Source organism: Lacerta agilis, chromosome 2, assembly GCF_009819535.1.
Source record: "Lacerta agilis isolate rLacAgi1 chromosome 2, rLacAgi1.pri, whole genome shotgun sequence".
Taxonomy (NCBI): Eukaryota; Metazoa; Chordata; class Lepidosauria; order Squamata; family Lacertidae; genus Lacerta; species Lacerta agilis.
Genome location: NC_046313.1, coordinates 26,871,845 through 26,893,088, shown reverse-complemented (window position 1 = coordinate 26,893,088; position 21,244 = coordinate 26,871,845). Strand labels below are relative to the sequence as shown.

The following is a 21,244-nucleotide window of genomic DNA, read 5'->3' as shown; positions in this document are numbered from 1 at the left end:
AATCTACTTTTTTAACAACTTCCCTCTAAAGATTACACTCAGTTAAAAAGAAAACACTTATCTTAATCATCTTAGTCTACATTGACTAATAATACACCATAATAAATCATAGCAAATTATTCTTATCAAATCTATACTAACGTCTTCAATCCTTTATCCTGCTGCTAATAATATAAAATTTCAAATATCTCCTTTCCTAAAAAAAACCAAATAAAACTAACAATCTTCACCCTCCGATTTCAGAATACCATAACAGACCATTTAAATTTTACATTTAATACTTCACCCTACTCCCCCTCTATCCATTGTCCTTCTCCGTCTAACACCGGAACCAATCTTCCAATTGTCCTCTTTTCCCATATATCCACAGATCCAGGCACAGTTCACAACAGACCTTGCATCGAGCTTCAGGGTACACATCTCCTCTTCTTTCGGCTGCTCCTCTTCTTTGTACCATTCTTCTTCTTTTTGTAGATATCTTAATTCTTTGTCCCTTACTCCCGAGCTCACACCTCGGGGGCTGGATATAACAAATCTTACCGTCCCGGGGCTGCCACCCCCAAAGAACGGATCTTTTTCCTGGAGTCACCCTGTCGTTTCTCTCCATCCTTCAAACATCCCTTTCAGCTCTTTGCCAAGGTTTCCTTCCATAGTGTCAAAAATTTGAAAAGCCTCCTCTGTGGGAAGTAGATTTTTTTTCATCTCCCCACTCAAGACTTTCACTTTCCGATTAAGCAGTTCCAGCGTCAGAACAATGAGCCTTTGTTCATCCGATAGTCCAGAGTTCAAAACAAGTTCAAACACAAAGTCCAGCATATTGAGAGAGGGGGTGGATATCAAATTTCAGTTCCTGTCTCTATGTTCTTCCTTTTATAACAGTTATTTTCCACGGCAGTTCGAACTTTCCATCGCCATTTTTCCTGGAGCCAGAGCGCAAAGACCAAAACTTTAAACGGAGATATTTTCCGCAAACTTTCTCCCCGAAGGGAGATTTTAACAGCCTCATTTCTCAAAGTTCGAATACTTTGTAGCCAATTTTGTAGCAGCAGTCACTTAAACTGGTTAATTTCTTTCCCCCGAAGGGAGGGAGGCAGGCTTCCTTTCCACTTCCCCCCGGATCGTCCGAAAAGCATAAAATCTAATCCAATCGAATACTCACGACCACTGGGTTTCTTTAATTCCAAAAATCACAGGTAGAACTTTGACGCTCGTCGCGGGGGTGACCGCCGCATTTACATCCCGGTTGGGGCATGTCCCCTATAGCCCGGCTCCGTTGTCCCTTCACCCCCACTCCCCCTTTACAGGGGGAGCGAGGGAAGGGTTCGGAGCACTAATGGGCACAGCCGGGGAGCCCAGGGTGCGGGACGCTCTTCCCGCACCCCACCAGAGCCCCGCTTTGCGGTAGCGGGGCTCCAACCCCCGGGACGGACTGGGTCGCCTCGCAGCCGAGGCAACCCACGACCGCTCCGCGATGGCGTCACCGCCGGAAGTCGATAGTGGTATAGTTTTATTATCATGATATCCTTTTCACTGACAATCTTAATGTTCTTACTCACAACACTTGCATCATATTCCCCATTGTGTTTGCTTAATCTGCCCCCAGGTATTTTCCAGTGTCCGGAGGCTTGCACTGTGTTTCATCGACCTTTATTCTGCTGGAAACATGCTTTTCCGCTCTTGGGTCGCTGGTGTATATTGTTCACCCAACCATGAATTCTGCCTTAGCATGGACTTCAATTTAAATTCTAATTCTGTCCTTATTGGAAATGGAGACATCACAGAAGTTCTGCCAGTCATTTGCCGAAAGATGGAGAGTTTCCTGGAAAAGTGGAACCAGTTTATGTCGGAGAAGCGATCCCAGTACTATTATTTGAATTACTATATGGCAGAACAGCTTGTATACTTGTGCAAGGAGCTTGGCTCAGAGTGCCCCAGCGAGGCTGCCTTAACGATGCTGTCATTTATAAAGTGCAACTGCAGCAAGCAAGATATCCAGGTCATCTCCAACCAAGTAGTATCTAAAAAAGCAAAGAGGAATTTTGCCGATTTATTTGGGCTGGTGGCAAGAGGGGAACAGTTGGCTGTACAACTGGAATACATCTGGGAGTCCTACCTGGGAAGTATGGGCTCATTCCTTTACAACTGCCTGGACATTGAAACCCTTGGCATTTACTTGGCCACCCTGGCAGATCTGGAGAAGAGGAGTGTTATGCGAAAATTGCCACAAGTTCTTCATGCTGGCAGGCCTAACCTCATTCTCTGTCCTCGCTCTGAGGTGTTGGCTTCAGCATTGGCCATCTACATGAACAGTCCAGGGGAGATGCTACCCTCTTACGATGAAGTCCTGCTCTGCTCACCACAAACCAGCTATGAGCAAGTGGCACTGTTTTTGAGGCGGTGCCTCACTCCAGGCTGTAAGGGGAAGAAGATTTACACCTTGCTTTTTGCAGATGAGTTGAGCTATGATGTTGGCTACAGGTCTGAGGAACTTTTCCAGAGTCTTCACTTTAAGCATCAGGATGATTATAGGCTAGTGATTCTCTGCAACTGTGAGAGAGAGCACTGCTATGTCCCTTCTGTCTTCAGCAAGTTCAAAGTTCACATGATCCCTCAGCAGCCCCTGAAGGACATTCAGGGCTACCTTGGGAATCATTACAAAGCAACACAGCCTCCAAGTTCATCGGCTTCTGTCTTCAAGGACCAAATGTGTGTTGGGATTGTAGTTTCTGAAAGAGCTGGAGCAGGTGAGTGAACTAAGTACATCTAGTTTTCCATCTAAGTTTCAGAATGCTTAGACTAAAACTTGAGGGCATAAAACGTGGTCTGTGGTTTTTCCTTCTATGATGCACTTTCAGCTTGTGACTGGAATAATGAGGGGCAAGGGGCATATTAAACAGCAGGCTCAGTGCTTATCTAAAAGAGTAGTTTTACTTGAACAGTATTTCAGCCTGCTATTTAGTGTTTTTGTCCCAAGCTTAGACATAAATGGTGGAAGGAATAGTACCTCTTTTTACAGAGATTATTCCAAGATGAAAACCAGAGGTTACAGTGCAGGTGGCGGCAGCTGTGACTGGTACATTTTGGGATAGACAGTACAATCTAGCTGAAGACTGTATCCAAGTGTTTATTGCATCAGTTTCTCTCCCTCACCCAGATTCTTCCTACTTGTTGCTCAGCAGAAGCCCAGACTATTGAGTGCTCTCAGTTTCAAACCAATCCATTGTGTGCCTGCTGTGCCCATTAATAACTCAGATACGTTTTTATTATTAACCATAGGAAAATCTCTCTATGTAAAGAGGCTGCAAGAGAAAATGGAAGCAAAACTACATCGCTCTAAAGTGCCATTAAAAACTATTAGGTTGATAGACCCCCATGTGGATGAAGGGAAAGTGCTGAAGTCTCTTCTCCCATTCCTGGACCATCAGTACCAGAAACAGCCTATGATATTTCATTTCGATATCACTTCTTCAGTGAGTATACCATGGTTTTGGCAGAAGTTTGTCTCCTTACCCTACCCCTCAGTTAATAAATTTGGTTTTTATTGGTTGGTTGGTTGTTTTTTTTTAAATAAGCAGCTCAATGAGGAGGAAATTTTCCTTTTCCTTTTTAAAATTATTACATTTCTGTACTTTCCTAGGTTCATTATGGAATTCCAGAATTTCTGTTCAAGCTCTTAGTTTTACAGTACCTGGCAGATATACATGGGAAACTCTGGCTGCGGAAACAGTGTCATTTGTATGTTGTAGAAATTCTTCAAACATCTTCGTCACCAAAAAAACAAACTAGATCTGTAAGTACCTATGGGTATTTAACTACTATGTCCCAAATTGCTAGTACACCACTGAAAAACCCTATTGCAAAGCTCCCATTTTTAATGAGTTTAATGATTTCTAACATAATCATGTATTTATGGAATGTTGATATTAAAATTGTACGTGTGCTAAGATAACTGATTTTTTTTAATTATCCAGGAAAATAGAATGAATGAGAAGCAGTATTAACTTGTCAATTTAAAAGCTGTGGAAAAATTATCAAAACCAATAAGAAATGAATGAATAAATAAGTAGTATGAGTGACCAAGATGTGTGATCTTAGGATAACCTTTCCCTTCTTTCTCTCTCTCTCTTTAAAAAAAAAAGTATTTTCCAGGATTGAAGTACAACTTCATTGATGTGTTCCCCAAAGTAACCTGCAGATCTCCCAAGGAAGTCCTAGAAATGGACATGCAGAGGAATCTGCCCTATGATTGCTCAGACCCAGGTATAGATCAGGAAGTGTTCCGTAGCGAAGCCTTTCAGAGACCCTACCAGTACTTGAGAAGATCTAGCAGAGGAGATTGTCTTGACACTTTCCAGTATGAAGAAGGCTCTGTTGAAGGGACACCAGCAGAGTGCCTGCAGATGCTCCTGATCCATTGTGGAGTGATAGATCCTTCCTGGTCAGAACTGAGAAACTTTGCTTGGTTTTTGAACCTTCAACTGAGAAATTGTGAAACTTCGGTGTTCTGTAATGCTGCTTTTGTCCACGATGCTTTACACGGCTTCAAAAATTTCGTGGTCACATTTATGATTTTAATGGCAAAGGATTTTGCTACACCATCACTAAACATTTCTGATGAAAGCCCTGGGAATCAGTTTTTTGACATGGAAGGAGTCACAGAAGATCTTGCTCCTTTTCGTATTCGGAAGAAGTGGGAGTCAGAACCCCACCCATATATATTTTTCAATGAGGATTCTGAATCTATGACATTCATTGGCTTTCATCTCAAACCTGGTGCTAATGGTGGTATTGATGCCATCAATCCCTTGAATGGGAGTGTCATCAAGAGAAATGTAATGACAGCTCAGCTGTACCAGGAATTGTGCCTTCAGAGAGTTCCTTTCAACATTAATTTTGATGCACTGCCCAGACATGACAAAATTGAGAAACTTTGCATGGTTTTAGGAATACAGTGGCCAATTGATCCTGATGATACGTATGAGCTCACAACAGATAATATGCTAAAGATCCTTGCCATTGAAATGCGATTCAGGTGTGGTATCCCTGTTGTCCTCATGGGAGAAACTGGCTGTGGAAAAACCAGGCTAATAAAATTCCTGTGTGAACTACGTAGGAGTGGTTCCAGTGCCGATAACATGAAGCTTGTCAAGGTCCATGGAGGCACCACAGCAGATGTAATTTATGCCAAAGTCAGGGAAGCAGAAGACATTGCTATTGACAATAAACAACAATACCAGTGTGACACCATCCTGTTTTTTGATGAAGCCAACACCACTGAAGCTGTCAGCAGCATCAAAGAAGTCTTGTGTGATTGCACAGTTGAAGGACAGCCTTTGGTCCACAACTCAGGTTTGCAAATCATAGCTGCATGCAATCCTTATCGCAAGCATACAGGGGAAATGATTCAGCGCTTGGAATCGGCTGGCTTAGGCTACCGTGTCAAAGCAGAGGAGACCAAGGAAAAGCTTGGCTCCATTCCTCTTAGGCAGCTGGTATACCGTGTCCATGCACTCCCTCCTAGCATGATCCCTCTAGTGTGGGATTTTGGACAGTTGAACAACGTTACTGAAAAACTCTATATACAGCAGATTGTGCAAAGGCTTACTAGGTCAATACCAATGTCTGATGCTGAGCTCCAGTTAATAACAGATGTGCTTTTTGCATCTCAGACGTATATGAGGCGAAGGAATGATGAATGCAGCTTTATCAGCCTCAGAGATGTGGAGCGCTGCGTGGAAGTCTTCAAGTGGTTCCACAGCCACAGTGAACTACTAATGAATCATCTGGAGAAGCAAGTTGCAGAGAGGAAGGCAGCTAAAGGTTTTGTCCAGCGAGACCCAGTCATTTGGTCCTTGGTTCTTTCAGTGGGTGTTTGCTACCATGCTTCCCTGGAAAGGAAAAGGGAGTACCGAAGAGTCATCAGCACCATCCTTCCAAAGCCATATGATGATGAAAAGGGAATCCTTGAAGAAATTGGCTTAGTTCAGGATCTCTTCTTGAGTGACCTGCCTCTGAGGGAAACGATCGCCAAGAACTTGGCCCTGAAGGAAAATGTTTTTATGATGGTTATCTGCATTGAACTTAAAATCCCCTTGTTTCTCATCGGCAAGCCTGGCAGTTCCAAATCTCTTGCCAAAACGATTGTGGCTGATGCCATGCAAGGCCAAGCAGCATATACAGAGCTTTATAAAGAACTGAAGCAAATCCATTTGGTGTCCTTTCAGTGCAGCCCACACTCTACCCCTGAGGGAATCATCAACACTTTCAAGCATTGTGCTCGCTTCCAAGAAGGAAAGAACCTAAAGGAGTATGTCTCTGTGGTGGTGTTAGATGAAATTGGCTTGGCTGAAGACTCCCCCAAAATGCCTCTGAAGACCCTTCACCCGCTCTTGGAAGATGGCTGTGTTGATGACGATCCACTCCCTCATAAAAAAGTTGGCTTCATTGGGATATCTAACTGGGCTCTGGATCCAGCTAAGATGAATCGAGGCATCTTTGTATCCCGTGGAGAACCAAACAAGAAGGAACTCATAGGAAGCGCGAAGGGTATCTGCTCTTCAGAACGTGCTGTCCTGCACAAAGTTGACCGTTTCTTTCCCATCTTTGCAAGTGCTTATGAGGAAATTTGCAAGACCCAAGGCAAGGAGTTCTTTGGGTTGCGTGATTATTACAGTCTGATAAAAATGCTGTTTGCTTTAACCAAAAAACTGAAAAGAGAGCCAGCTTCCCGTGAACTAGCAGAGATAGTTCTCCGTAATTTCAGTGGTAAAGAAGGTGTTGAGGCCTTGAACATTTTTATGTCTAGGCTCTCAGAAAAGGGAGATGTCATCCCTGGGGACATTGGTACAATTGATCTAGTTCAGCAGAACATTTACAGTGACTATGAGGATGGTGAATGCCGTTACCTGCTGGTGTTGACGGAAAATTATGCAGCCCTCCAGATCCTGCAGCAGGCTTTTTTCAAAGATACACAGCAGCCAGAAATTATTTTTGGTTCCAGTTTTCCCAAAGATCAGGAATACACCCAGATCTGCAGAAACATCAACCGAGTGAAGATCTGTATGGAGACAGGACAGATGGTCATTCTTCTCAACCTGCAGAATCTGTATGAAAGCCTCTACGATGCCCTCAACCAGTATTATGTTCAACTTGCTGGTCAAAAGTATGTTGACTTGGGCTTGGGGACCCATCGAGTGAAATGCAGAGTGCACCCTGAGTTCCGTTTGATTGTCATTGAGGAGAAAGAGGTTGTCTACAAACATTTCCCCATCCCGTTGATCAACAGGCTTGAAAAGCACTACCTAGACATCAATACTGTGTTGGTCAAGAGGCAAAGAGACACTGTGGAAGAATTGAAGAAATGGGTGGACAGCTTCACAGCAGTTGAAACTGAAAAATACTTAATGGGCCAGCAGAAATATACCCCTTCTGATGTCTTTGTTGGCTACCATCCTGATACCTGTGCCTCAGTTGTCCTGCAGGTGACAGAGAAGCTGAAAAGGGATACTTCCACTCAAGATCTGATGCGAAAAGTACAAGAAGAAGCCAAATTGGTCCTGTTGAACTGTGCAACGCCCGATTCTGTAGTCCGCCTTGGTGATTCACGGCTGGGTTCCTTTCTGGCAGATGACTTGGGCAGGATATACTTTCAGCAGCAACATCACACTTCTCTTGCAGAGTTCCTTCGTGCTTGCCTTGGGACAAAGTCTAGGGGTCGCACAATCTTTACTGAGGTGAGTTGTTCCATAATATTTCTTTGTGGGTTTTTTTAAAGACACATTAAGAATCTGTACTCCTTGGGGATGCCATGAAAACTGTACAGGTGAGGCTGTATTTTGAGGAATACATGAGCATTTTGGCATATGGAAATATTTCCCACATCAAATCTCTTCATCCGTGCCATATTTTCCCTGATGCCAAATGCAGAACCTGCTAAGTCTAAATGTGTGTGATTGAATGGAACACATTTTCCCCATCTCTCCTTTTTATTTATTTTCATTAATTGCATGGCTCTCATGACAGGCACTTACCTTTTTGTAATTTGCAAAGTGCATACAGATAGTGATATAATAATAATAATAATAATAATAATAATAATAATAATAATAATGATGATGATGTACCTAGATCAGGAACTAAAGATTTGCACAGCAAACCACATGCAGTCCTCTTTAGTTGCTTGGTTGCTCATTTTTCCATTCTTGAATGAATTTATGAAAATTCATCAGCATTTTAATGTAACTTTCTCCTTATGAACACATTTTTGCATGCAGTTTTGACAAAAATATACATAGTTTTGGGAGCAATTTCCATAATATAATGGATTTTTGTGTATTATTTTCACTAATATATGCACTTAAATGCACACTTAACCCTGAGATATGCATTTGTGTACATATTTCTTTGCTTGAGAACTGCATTGCAAAATTCAGACAAATGTGATTTTTCACACAAGTCTTTCAGTTCACATACTGTTTTGGAAAGTGCAAATCAGGTAAGTCCACCTTTAAATGTGACCTGAATCATATCCTTCCCCAACCCCTGAAACTCAATTTCTTCTTTCCTGTTAGATTTCTACTTTCTCCAGGCTCCTGACAGCAGCAGATACAGAGACTTTGAAAGCAGAAGTACAAGGCGAGTTGGGCAGCCTCAAAGTTCTGTTCTTGCAACAGTTTGACACAGAATACTCATTTTTGAAAGAGATTCGGTGAGTGTCCAATGTCCTTATAGATATAGCATAGTGTTCAGCTAACTTTTATTCAGAGTATACCTGAATCTAATGGATTTAGCTTAGTCCTGTTTATTCATTTCAGTTGGTATACCCTGAGAAAAACTTGGTTGAATTCTACACGATGGGCTGCATCCAATCCTAATCCTGCTCAGAATAGACACATTCAAGTTAATAGACACCACTAATTTATAACAAAATAAAAAATAAGAAATTCCTTCCAGTAGCACCTTAGAGACCAACTAAGTTTGTTCTTGGTATGAGCTTTCGTGTGCATGCACACTTCTTCAGATACCCCTTCAAGTAGCACCTTAGAGACCAAGTGTGCATGCACACGAAAGCTCATACCAAGAACAAACTTAGTTGGTCTCTAAGGTGCTACTTGAAGGAAATTCTTATTTTTTATTTTGTTTTGACTATGGCAGACCAACATGACTACCTACCTGTAACTATCACTAATTTATGTTCATTAACTTCAGTGGGTTCATTAACTTCAGAGTAGAACTTGGTAGGCTACAACCTTTAATCGCCTGCCGTGCCAGGGGACATCTGTGTCCTCCAAGCTGCAGCCAGTAGCCTTTCCATTGGCTTACACAAATAGCCGCACTAAGAATATTCTCTTCCATAAACCCTAACAATTGAGGCAAGTATGCCCAGTCAATTAGGAACAAACAATATGAATTGTTTTGTCACGCGGATGTTTATTCAGTTTTATTGCTAACTTGTCTTCATTACATTGGACTATAATTACAAGATGACTTCTTTTATGTGTTTTTAATGGCACTGGATTTTACTTCAATTATTTTTTCCTGCTTTCTTGCTAAATAAAAAGCTTTTAAACAACACATACATCCAACCATTTTTCTGCAATCTTTGGGTTTTTCTTCCAGCAATTTTCTAGATGCTACATCTGGAAGTAAAATCCTGATTATTCAGACACACTTTGAAAATGGATCTCTCAGTGCCCAGCTCATTGCTTCAGCCAGGTATGTTGCATGTGCATGCATGGTGCATTTTTCAGAGTTTTAATTAGAGCAGTATTGAGCACAGGGCTAATAGTCATAGGTGACAAATAGTGTAAAGGGTTTTTTTCTTCAGGGTCTAGCATAAGCTCTAAGAAATATAGGGGAATGAAGACTGGGCAGAGGTCATATGAAGATGTCAACCCAATGTGTGGCAGCTGTGAAAAAGACCAGTTCCATGCTAGGGATCATTAGGAAAGGAAGTGAAAGTAAAACTGCCAATATTATAATGTCATTGCGTGGCTATATCCCTCCCTCCCAGGTGAATAAAGACACAAGACACATTGAATCGAATTAAATGGGCGTAAAGGCCACAACTTTATTGGTTACGGATGTTGAGCGGTATTGGCTTAGGCATTGGATCCTAACCACTATATCTGACCCCCAACCCGGGTGTTGGGGGTCCGTGAAGGGTTAACCACCAAGGGCCGAACCCCTGAAGCGTATCAAGGGGAACTGCCCCCGTGATCACCGTTGGGGCGTGGTTTAGGCCCTAACCTCCCTAGGCTTCGGACGGGACCACGCCCCCGGAAACCTTTTACAGGAATACCCTTCCCATGAGGGGCAGGTGATGGCGCTACCTCCCCTTTGAACCTCCATTGATGTTATCCAATGCCTAACCGCCAAAACCAAAGTTGTGACGAATTGCTACGAGGTAGGTGAAAAAACCCTCAATGGGAAAAAGTCCTACCAGGCCCCCCAGCCAAGTGAGGCGACCAACCGGAGTCCATAGCAAGGTCAAAACCTAACCTAAAGGGTGGGTGGGCGGGAGAACCGATGCAGCTGGGAGCAGGAAGAAGAGAGGGGGAAGTATTCCCGCCACCTCTGTTTAAAGGGACTGTTGGCCCCTCCCCTTAGCTGACCGGATTGGTCAGCCATCGGGGAAGGGCATAGGGAATCTACCAACCGCACAGGGGCTGAACCTCAGCCCCTGTACGCATGCTCGGGTCGTGATGTTGATCTATAGTTGATCTAAGGTTCAACTATATTTGGAATACTGTGCACAGTTCTGGCTCTGTTGATCCAAAATTGGAACCTCGGTTTTTTAACGTAATCCATTCCGGAAGTCTGTTCGACTTCCGAAATGTTTGAAAACCGAGGGTCAAAAGGCAGCTGGCAAATCTAATTGAAACAAAACGAGAAACATGCCTTGGAAGCCATTCCAAGGCATGTTCGAAAACAGAAGCAGTCACTTCTGGGTTGTCGGCGTTTGGCTTCCGAAACGTTTGGCAGCCGAGACATTGGACAACTCAGGTTTGACTGTATTGTAAAGTTGAAAAAAGTTCAGCAGATGGCTGAACTTTTCCCCATGAGCAAAAGTTGTAGCATTTCAGACATTTTTTGAAACAGTGAGTAAATGTACATACAATTACGTGTGGCATGGAGAAAATTGATAGAGAACAGCTTTTCTCCCTCTTTCATAATACTACAACTCATGGGTATCCAGTGAAGTCAGTTGTTGGGAAGATTTAGGACAGACAAAAGAATTGGTTCCCACAAGTGGCACTGGTGGCCACTAGTTTGGATGGCTTTGAAAGAGGATTGGACAAATACATGGAGGCTGAGGCTGCCAGTGGCTGGTATTCCTGATGGATACGTAGTACCTCCCCTGTGCAAGGCAATATGCCTTATGAATACCTATTTCTAGAAACCACAGAAGCACAGCTGTTGTGCTCAGTTCCTTCTTGCAGGCTACCTGTAGGCATTTGGTGGGCCACAGCAAGAACAGGATGCTGTACTAGATGGGCCATTGTCCTGATCCAGTAGGCTCTTCTTGTGTTCTTATGGTGTATGTAATATACTTAGTAGGCATCCTAATACTCTATGTTGGATGGAGTGGAAATGTAAGCTTTATGAATACTGAAATAATGATGGGAGATGTTGATTGATTGGTGGGTGGCTTTATGATGGGTATTTAACCCTGCCGCATGAAACTGATGGAAGCCATTTCCTTCCCCTTGCAGATACTCAGTTGTTAACGAAATCAACAAAACAGATCAGGGTGAAACCTCCGTGTTTGTGTTCTTCATCACTAAACTGTCACGAGCTGAAGGAGGAAGTTCCTATGTAGGATTTCAAGGAGGTAGAACTATCTGTGTTCGGAGATTTAGAATAATTAATGGTGTGCATTTTTTGTTATTAATCGCCATCATATAATATGCTAACAGTGGACTTGTGCTGAGTTATGACGGACATCTAGCCTTAATTTCCCAAGGAGCTCAAGGCTTTGGAATGGGCTGGATGACTGCTAGTCAGATGGTGTAAGTCTCAGTCCAAAAGTGACTGAGCGCTGCTGAGAGTACATAATCACACTTGCCATGTGGCGGTGGCAGCTGCAAACAAACCTTACTTCTCTGCCACCATTGCCTTGTTAAACCAGTCAGCAGAGCTCTTCTGGATGATGAACAGTTAACCACTTTGAGGAGTGCTGTAATTGATTTACAAAGCACGTTGTGAATAAAAGGCACCACAGATAGGGCAGGTCCTGTAGAGGTGCACAGAGCAACATCAGATTGAGATTTGTGGGATCCGTTTCAGTTACTGCAGCTTGACAATGTAAAGAGGTCCGGCAACCAAGAAATGCTCTTGTTTTCTGTTGCTAGGGTTGTGGCAGTCTGTGCATATTGATGACCTGAGGAAATCCAAGGATATTACCTCTGATATAACTGCCCTGAGAAATGTCACCATCAGCCAGCTCTTTTCTGCAGAGCCTCCTGAAAGTAAGAATGTGAATAAATGCATGTTGAGAGACAAGTGAGAAAACATCTAGGCATATCTGTATGTCTTGTGTTTTATATATGTATGCAGCATCAAATTTTGACAGAATAATTGGAACTTTCACTGTTGAACCAAGGTCCCACTGGAAAGAGCCTAGACTCTGTTATATATAGTGAATTGTTAGAACTGTCCATTGTACCCTTTAAAGGCCTTAAAACTCTGGGAAACAGATATGGGTGTTACTATATCAGATGGTAAATGCAGCGGTATATGGTTTTCTAAACTATAGAAGTCTATTTTTCATATATTTGGGAATCCTCATTGAAAATTCCATGTTGGTGACATTGTACACTGACACAGTTGTTCTATATGACTTCAAGAGTGACACAGTTTTGCTGGTGGGGATGTGAAGTGCGAGGAACATTATTTCAATTATAGTGAAAAAGTTCTGGCCTAAACTGTATCAGGAAGTATCCACTATCTTAAAGACTACTGTACAAATGACCCCATATCTTTTACTTCTAAATATATGGGATGGTCATACTCAAAACTGCAATCTAAAGAACTGGAAATGTGACTACTGGTGGCAGCTATGATATCCATAGCACAAAAAGAGGAAACCTTTGCAGGGCCTGAAAATTTATTGGTGATATAAAAATGTATGGAACCTGTTTGTTATGTACTGAGCTGAATCCTAGAACAATAGGATCCAGAGTGCAGCAGTCTGATTGGTCTGCAGGAACCACCTAATCCAGCTCCAGGTGGAAGTGAATCAGCGACCTGATTGGCCTGCAAGAGCAGCTAATCAGGCTCCTGGATGAAGTGAATCAGCAACCTGATTGGCCTGCAGGAGCAGTCAATCAGGCTTCAGGAGCCTGGGGACAGATTCATTCACTGGCAACGAGGATGTGATCCTACTGAGCTGACCGCCACACACAGCACTGCAGCACTGCCACCTGCTGCACCGCTGCCTCGCACCATGTATCCAGACGTCAGCTCCAGGACCCAAGGAACTCAGAATGGCAACCAACAGCAGCTTCTCACTGTGTAGGGGCTCCGCTACCGCCGCCTTATGGGGAAGGAAGGTGAAATATACTCGGAGTCAAGTGTGAATTTCATGCTCTTTATTCAGCTCATAGTAGTGAGGAATGCAGTAGTGAGGATACTCCTGTATGCCAATCGGAGTGCGGATTCACTTCCACCTGGAGCTGGATTGGGTGGCTCCTGTGGACCAATCAGACTGCTGCAATCTCAATCCTATTGTTCTGGGACCAATCAGACTGCTGCAATCTCAATCCTATTGTTCTGGGACCAGTCAGACTGCTGCAATCTCAATCCTATTGCAATCTCAATCCAATCAGACTGCTGCATTTTGGATCCTATTCAACTCAGTACATAACAGAAGGCATGGTAAAAGTTCAATAGTTCAAGGTGACTAGGAGTACCACCTTGCCACATTCCTTCTAGCACAGCACAGCACCCCCAGCATGACTGGCCGGAGCCCAGCTGAACTACTAATGGGCTGGTGCCTCGCAACTAGACTGGACCGCCTTCACCCCGACAGAGCTCAGGATGAGGTAGTGGCGGGGAAAGGCAGGAACCCCCGGACCTTCGTGGCCCAGGACCCAGTGTATGCAAAGAATTTTGGGGCAGGCCCGGCATGGGTACCCGCCACAGTCACCAGGGTGACTGGCCCTGTGTTGTACGAGGTGCTAACATAGGGGGGCAATGCTGGTGGTGCCACTGCGACCAGCTACGCCAACGATTCCCGGGAGAAAACCGGGAGGAGGGTGGGACAGGAGTCCCAAGGGGACAGCTGAACAGTGAGGCCTGAAGAGTTTTTTGATTGTTGGAAACACTTCAAACCAACCTTAGCACAACTGGAGCCCGGCACGCTTCCGCTGCGCGTACCTGCCTGAAGCGTTTTTCCTTGTTGCCGTCTCCTGTGCTATTCAGCAGAGTTTTCTTTTCTTATCTTCTCTCACGCAACGGGTTGTGTGCATGCCAGCATATTACAGACAACAGAGTCCGGCTTCTTTCTAATCTAGAAGCTTTATTTTACAAGGCATAAATCATTACATTCCGGGAGAGTCGCAAGCCATGTTGGTGGCTTCTCCCTTCTCTCTTCTCCGGAAAAAGAAAAGAAACAGAAAGTATCACATTACACAGTACAACAGTACACAGAGCATCCGGTGACGCTCTTCCTCCTGTGGGTGGGACAATCTGGTTGAGCTTGTTAACTCTAAAAGCTCCAAACCTCTACACCCCCTCTTGTCCCGCACACAGGGGCGTTGTAAGCTTGCAGCTTACCTCACACAAACCCTCACAGAACTCCCCATGACGTTGGAAGCTCAGGGGCTTCGTGAACCCAACCTTCTGGTTCACCTGACCAGGACAGTACTTCAGCTTCTCCAAGCCGGTCTGAACGCACACGTCTCGAAAGAGAACGTCTAGGTGTTTGGGTCTGGCCTTGACTTGTCCAGACTCTGCCACCAACAAACAGAGTTGGTTGTCCTCCCAAACCATCACGGGCAGGCAACTCTGAACGCAGATCTCTTGGACCAAACACCTATCGAACTCCAGTTCCCTGCAAAGCACTGACAACGCACTGTACCTGGCTTCTGCACGAGAACGAGCAATGAGGCTCTGGCACCGGGACTTCAGCCCGCCTAGAGCTCCTCCACACTGTACAACCATTTCAGACACAGATTTCCTGTCCTTGGAATTTGCCCAACCGCCGTCGCACCAGCGCGTGAGCTGGGGCTCACCGGTAGCTGACAACTCCGGGCAAAACTCCTTAGTCTCCTGCAAACTCTGGAGCACTCTCACCATGCCATTCCAGGCATGCATACTGGGATTTGCAGCCTCCTTGCTGAACAGATCCACAGCAACTGCTATGTCAGTTTTGCTCAACTAGGAAGGAAACAACAGCCTCCCAGGAGCTGACCTAAACACCTCGGGGCTCTCGAACTCAGAGCGTTCCCCGGTCTGACTGTCCTCACCTAGACACGTCTCCATGGGTGTTCTGACACTAGCACATTCAGACACTCTGAACTTCTCCAACAACTGCACTACCTTGCCAGTCTGATTGAGCAAGACACTACCGTCTTCGGCTCTGTCTACCTGCACACCTAGGTAAACACCAACAGGGCTTAGGTTCCTGAGCTGGAAAGACTGACCAAGCTCCTCTGCGAACCGTTGCACCTGTCCCCTGGTCTCCACCAGGTAAAGCATGTCCGCACCGGATTGCCGAACTAGCTCCTGCTCTGGGCTTACTCCTGCCAGAAACAGGCAGCTATCAGCACAACTCTGGCTGACACCTAGCTTTCTCAAAGCTTCTTGCACGCCTGAGGACCAATCTCTGGCTGACTCCTTCAAGCCAGTGATTGCCTCGTGCAAACTCCACACCTGATTTGGCCCGTTGTCCTCGAACCCTGGCGGAGGTACCTCGTACCTCTCCTCATCCAGGTCGGAATCCAAACAGGCATCCAAACCAAAGTGGCTTACCTCAAAGCTGCTTTGAGTCGCAACCGCTAAAAGCATGCACGTGGTTTCGCTTCTGAGAGAGGACGCGTCCAGTACCTCGTAACAATGGACCCCCTCCTCCTGAGTGAAACCTCTGGCTACTGACCTAGCCTTGCACTGCAACTCACCAGTTGCTACCGTCTTGAGTCTGCACACCCAACGACCTTCTGACAGCGTCGTGGTTGTGCACACACCCAAAGACCTCATTGAGCTTACCTGCTCTACCATGGCATCCTGCCATTTCTGGGCCTCACCTTGAGATACCCATTGAACCTCCACAAGGCTCTCCGGTTCACACTGAACCAAACAAGCACTCACGCTAGTGGCCGTGAACCTTTCGGGCAGAATCCCTTCAGTGGATCGTGCATACTGCTGTGATACCACTTCAGATTCTCCCTCTGCTCCAGTTGCACTGGACTCCACCTGCACATCCTTGACGTCAGGCATCTCACCTACAGACTTGCTGCGCCTGTGCATCCTAACTGAACCACCCAAGGATGACGTTGGCGCGCCTTTGGGCTCCTGCTTCACTGCCAAAGAACCCCCCTCTTGCTCCGGGACGAGACCTGCGCCAGGCTCTCCTGGAGAAGAGTTGCCACACAAAGAGTCGCCAAGCGTGGCCTGCCTCCTAGTCCATGACATAGGAGTTGCGGGTGCACTCCCAGGCTGCTGCCTTGGAGTTGCCCCTAGCTGCGCTGCACCCTGGTGATGGCCGGGAACTCGGCCCGAGCCACTAGCAGGTGCCAAAGCCACAGCAATACCCCCTCTTGGGGCTGATCCACCTGGACCATTGCCACCCAGTTCCACCCAGAACCCTTGTGGAAGCTCTGCATCCAAGAGCATGTCTTCAGTGGCAGCATGCAGCATCCTTTGCTGCCTCTCTGCAAGACCACATACCTGTGAAGAAAGCAGGTTAGTCACACTGTGCTTACTCCCCCTCTCACTGAGGACCTGGGAACAGCCTACTCCAGTAGAAACCTGCTGTTCCACCAGTGGTACTCCCTCAGTTGGCTCCTTGAGCAACGCAGACCACATGTGGTGAGAGAAAGCATCAGCCAAACACTCAGAACAGCACGCTCCCCCCAGGCTAGCATCTGGCTTCCCTTCAGAAACAGCCACATGAACCAGGGAAAAGGGACGCGTGGTTTCCCTTTCAGACGCGGGGTAGCAGGATGTCGACTCCTCGACCTTGCAAACCCTGCAATCAAGAAAGCAGTTACATGCCCTTAACTTGCACCCTTCAGAGAACTCAGGCTGCTTCAGCACACTGTCCCAGTGGCGACTTGCCAGCCTTTTGTACCACTGACACAAACATAAGTGGTGCACGGGCACACTGGTGCACCGAGCAAACATTCCATCAGTGCCACCTTCGTCTGTTCTTGCTTGAGGCCCCTCGACAGCAAACAGCCCGTCCTGGCTGCCTTTCACGCGTAGAAGCAACTTCTGACCCCTGCAAGCAGAACAGGTGATAATCACAAAACAAACAGCAAAAACATTGGACAGAAGGTTTGACATTAACAAACAATACACAGTTATGTCAACAGCCAAAGAAAACGCCAGTTCTGTCCCTTTAAATCCTGCAGAGACTGTCTCAAAGACGACAAACTGTCTCTTGCTTCCAACAGTCACAAACTGCCTCTCGACTGCAGCAGCCAATACGTTGAACTGCTCTGTAGAAGGAGACTCGCAGTTCCTCACAAGTCCACCAGGAGGAACGACGACGATGCAAAGAGACGCTGCACAGGCACTCATCATTCGCAGCCCACCAGGGTTGGCCTTCATTGCCACGGTAACTGCACGACAACAGTAGGCATCCTCTTCCGCCTGGGCTGTGGTAGAGCTGTTGCGATTCTCATGGCCAGTACCACACGTCATGTCCTTGGCCTTATCTTCAGCCATGCACGTCAACAAAAGACCAGGTGCAGGCGACGTGACAAAACACAGCTCCACAGTCAAAACTTTTTACACTGGCTTCAGACTTGGAAACAGCCCCTCCCTTTCTGGGAGCAAAGCCCACGGCGATCTGGCCCCCCTCCTGCTTTCCATGGCACTGTTGCTTCACAACAGCCATAAGCCGAGCTGGGGGCAAGCCTTCCAAAGCCACTTCAGCCAGTCCCTCAGCCCCTTGAAACTGGGCTAGGGTCTTCTTCCAGGCTTCACAAGCACTGGCCAGACCTTCCTCCTCACAGGCGTTGGCCAAAACATCAACGCTCTCAGGGAACAGCCCTCTGCATTGAAGCTGTGAGGCTGGAGGTGCTTGCAAACAAAAGCTTCCCTCCTCCTTGCTGGGAATGCTATGGCTCCCTCCATCTTGCCCAGGGGTAGCGTACTCACGAATCTGTAGCTTCTCACCCGGCTCCACAGATGGGGGTTTCACCAGAGAGGTACAACTGCTTTTGCAGCCCTCGATCTGGGCTTCCCTGCTGCCTTCCAACCTCTGGCAGCAGGTTTTAGGCTCCTGAGCCATTCAGCAGACTGCTGAATGCTCCTGCTGGCAAAGCAAACTTCCCTGGATGCTCCATCACAGTCCAAACCAGGGAGGCACTTCTCAGCTTGGCACACACGTTCTGGATCCTTGGAACTGCTCCAGAATCAATCCAGAATGGGGAAAAGCTTGGATCCATAACCTGAAGAGTTTTTTGATTGTTGGAAACACTTCAAACCAACCTTAGCACAACTGGAGCCCGGCACGCTTCCGCTGCGCGTACCTGCCTGAAGCGTTTTTCCTTGTTGCCGTCTCCTGTGCTATTCAGCAGAGTTTTCTTTTCTTATCTTCTCTCACGCAACGGGTTGTGTGCATGCCAGCATATTACAGACAACAGAGTCCGGCTTCTTTCTAATCTAGAAGCTTTATTTTACAAGGCATAAATCATTACATTCCGGGAGAGTCGCAAGCCATGTTGGTGGCTTCTCCCTTCTCTCTTCTCCGGAAAAAGAAAAGAAACAGAAAGTATCACATTACACAGTACAACAGTACACAGAGCATCCGGTGACGCTCTTCCTCCTGTGGGTGGGACAATCTGGTTGAGCTTGTTAACTCTAAAAGCTCCAAACCTCTACAAGGCCCGTAGAGCAGGAGGGGTGGGCAGGGGAGGCAGAATCAGTAAGTACAGAGGGGACCCCCGAGGCCGAAAGGACACCGGACCCAGAGCCGTGACTGAGTGAGCTGGTTGCGCCAGACCAAAGCTCGTGACAGCCCTATCACAGCCAGCAGCCTCAGAACACGAGCCAGAACCAGAACCCATGACCAAGGAACACCCCAGGCTGCAACGCATACGTAGGCGGCTGGTGTACCTTGAGGACTACAAATGCAACCTCCTGGGCAGGACTGGAACTTAGAGGGGATGGGTGTTATGTACTGAGCTGAATCCTAGAACAATAGGATCCAGAATGCAGCAGTCTGATTGGTCCGCAGGAGCCACCCAATCCAGCTCCAGGTGGAAGTGAATCAGCAACCTGATTGGCCTGCAAGAGCAGCCAATCAGGCTCCTGAATGAAGTGAATCAGCAACCTGATTGGCCTGCAGGAGTAGCCTGGAATTAGCCAATCACATGGGCCATTGTGTAAATAATGTATATATAGCAGACGTTTTGGGGAAATATTCATTCACTGCTACCATGAACTGAATAAAGAGCATGAAATTCACACTTGACTCCGAGTATATTTCACTGTTGATCACAGAAACGATAAGCCATAATATAAAGGTTTCCAAAGGCTTAGAAGATCCAGAACATTTTTTATACTGAGTGCTTGGACTTGCATTTGTACCAATACAACTAACCTCCAGGACTCTTTAGTGCCACCAGTGCAGAAAATAAGGACCTCTTAACATTCCTGCTAACTGGTGTCTCCATCACATCTTCTGGTTTTGTTGACAAATTAAGAGAGTGGATACATTGCCGTACCTGTCATTTCTGATATTGCTGTATTTTAAAATTTGTTATTGCTTGTTTTGTGTATCTCATGTATAATGGAATAAAGTAAACAAAAAAACTAAAGCTGTTCCTGGAAACACCCAAGGCTTGGACACCACCATTCTTCTACGGAGCTGTGTGCAAAGAGCTGTGTGCATGCTAAGGGATCAGAACGAGGACGCCAGCCGCAGTACCAAGAGAATTGAAATCCTCCTTAGCCTTCTGTCTCAGGAAGATGACTTTAAAGGTATGAAGGTCTAGAAGCACTTGGAAGTAGAAAGTATTTTATAGGAATGTGCAGGCCTCCTCCTCAATCCGATTTTGGTTGGGCCCCAGTTTGGGCCAGATTGATCTGTTCCACAGATCCGGATCGCAATTTGTGATTTTGGATCTCCTTGTCCCGCCGGAGGGACGGGGGACTTGCAGAGCTGATGTGTGGGGAAGTGACGTTAGCTGCTGTTCTAGCCCACACACCAGCTGTTAGGCAGGAGGCCTCAGCAAAGCCCCTCTGCGCCTCAAGTTTGTGAGGGGACCCTAGAGCCCAAAGAGGATATCTTCTTCAGGCTCTGGGGAGGGTGTCCTTGCAGTCCAGGAGGACTCTCCAGTAGGACTTTGTTGAACCACTTGGCTGGGGGGGGGGGAGCCTCCTGCCCCCCAGCTGAGCAAGCTCCGATGCCTCTCAGGTTCACGCAAGGTGGGTTGGGGGCTTCATTAAACTGCTCCGCTGAGATGCAGGCAGTCAAGCGTCCGCCTGCCCCACATTGTGAAGCAGTTTACCCTCCCCACCTTTAGCTTCTGGGAGTATAATAATTTCCAGCTGTATAATAATCTCCGACTGCAAATTGTTTTCCCCTCAGCACGCCAGGCACTGGTGACAGAGGGACTTAGAATAGCGATGATTTCCCTCACAATATACCACTGGGTGAAGACGGCATTGCGCTATGGCCTTCAAACCGGTCCTGGGTGATACAGTGGCACCTCGTGTAACGCGCTATGGCCCCCCCAAAAAAACCAAAAACCCAGAGGTAGCGCAATTTGAGTGCTTCTGCGCATGCACAAAGTTTTCATAAGCGTTCTGCGCATCTGGGGGTCGTGCGCGCTCCAGAAACGCTTCCGAGTTGCAGGCGTTCTTAACTCGAACGTACGCAACACAGAGTGTGCGCAACCCGGGGTATGACTGTATACATCACCCAGGCCTACTCTCCAGAGTGCTCCCAATATATGTGATTTCAGTTACATGCACAGAAGCCTGGAACATAACCCCCATGTAAATTGGGAATTGTCTGTATGTTCATGGGCGTACCTGGGGGGGCAGGAGGGGCAGATGCCCCCCCTAG

The 21,244-nt window shown here is 46.3% G+C and overlaps 1 protein-coding gene across 1 annotated transcript in view; it reads left to right on the top strand.

Annotated features, from left to right (window-relative positions):
- Nucleotides 1–21,244, top strand: part of LOC117038954 (E3 ubiquitin-protein ligase RNF213-like) — a 97,632-nt gene that overhangs the window by 30,823 nt on the left and 45,565 nt on the right. Inside the window, exons 15-23 of the mRNA XM_033135959.1 lie at nt 1,604–2,744; nt 3,277–3,470; nt 3,638–3,790; nt 4,140–7,733; nt 8,571–8,707; nt 9,619–9,714; nt 11,715–11,833; nt 12,354–12,470; nt 19,975–20,154. Of these exons, the coding sequence (XP_032991850.1) occupies nt 1,604–2,744; nt 3,277–3,470; nt 3,638–3,790; nt 4,140–7,733; nt 8,571–8,707; nt 9,619–9,714; nt 11,715–11,833; nt 12,354–12,470; nt 19,975–20,154 (5,731 nt within the window). The remainder of the gene's footprint in view (nt 1–1,603; nt 2,745–3,276; nt 3,471–3,637; nt 3,791–4,139; nt 7,734–8,570; nt 8,708–9,618; nt 9,715–11,714; nt 11,834–12,353; nt 12,471–19,974; nt 20,155–21,244) is intronic.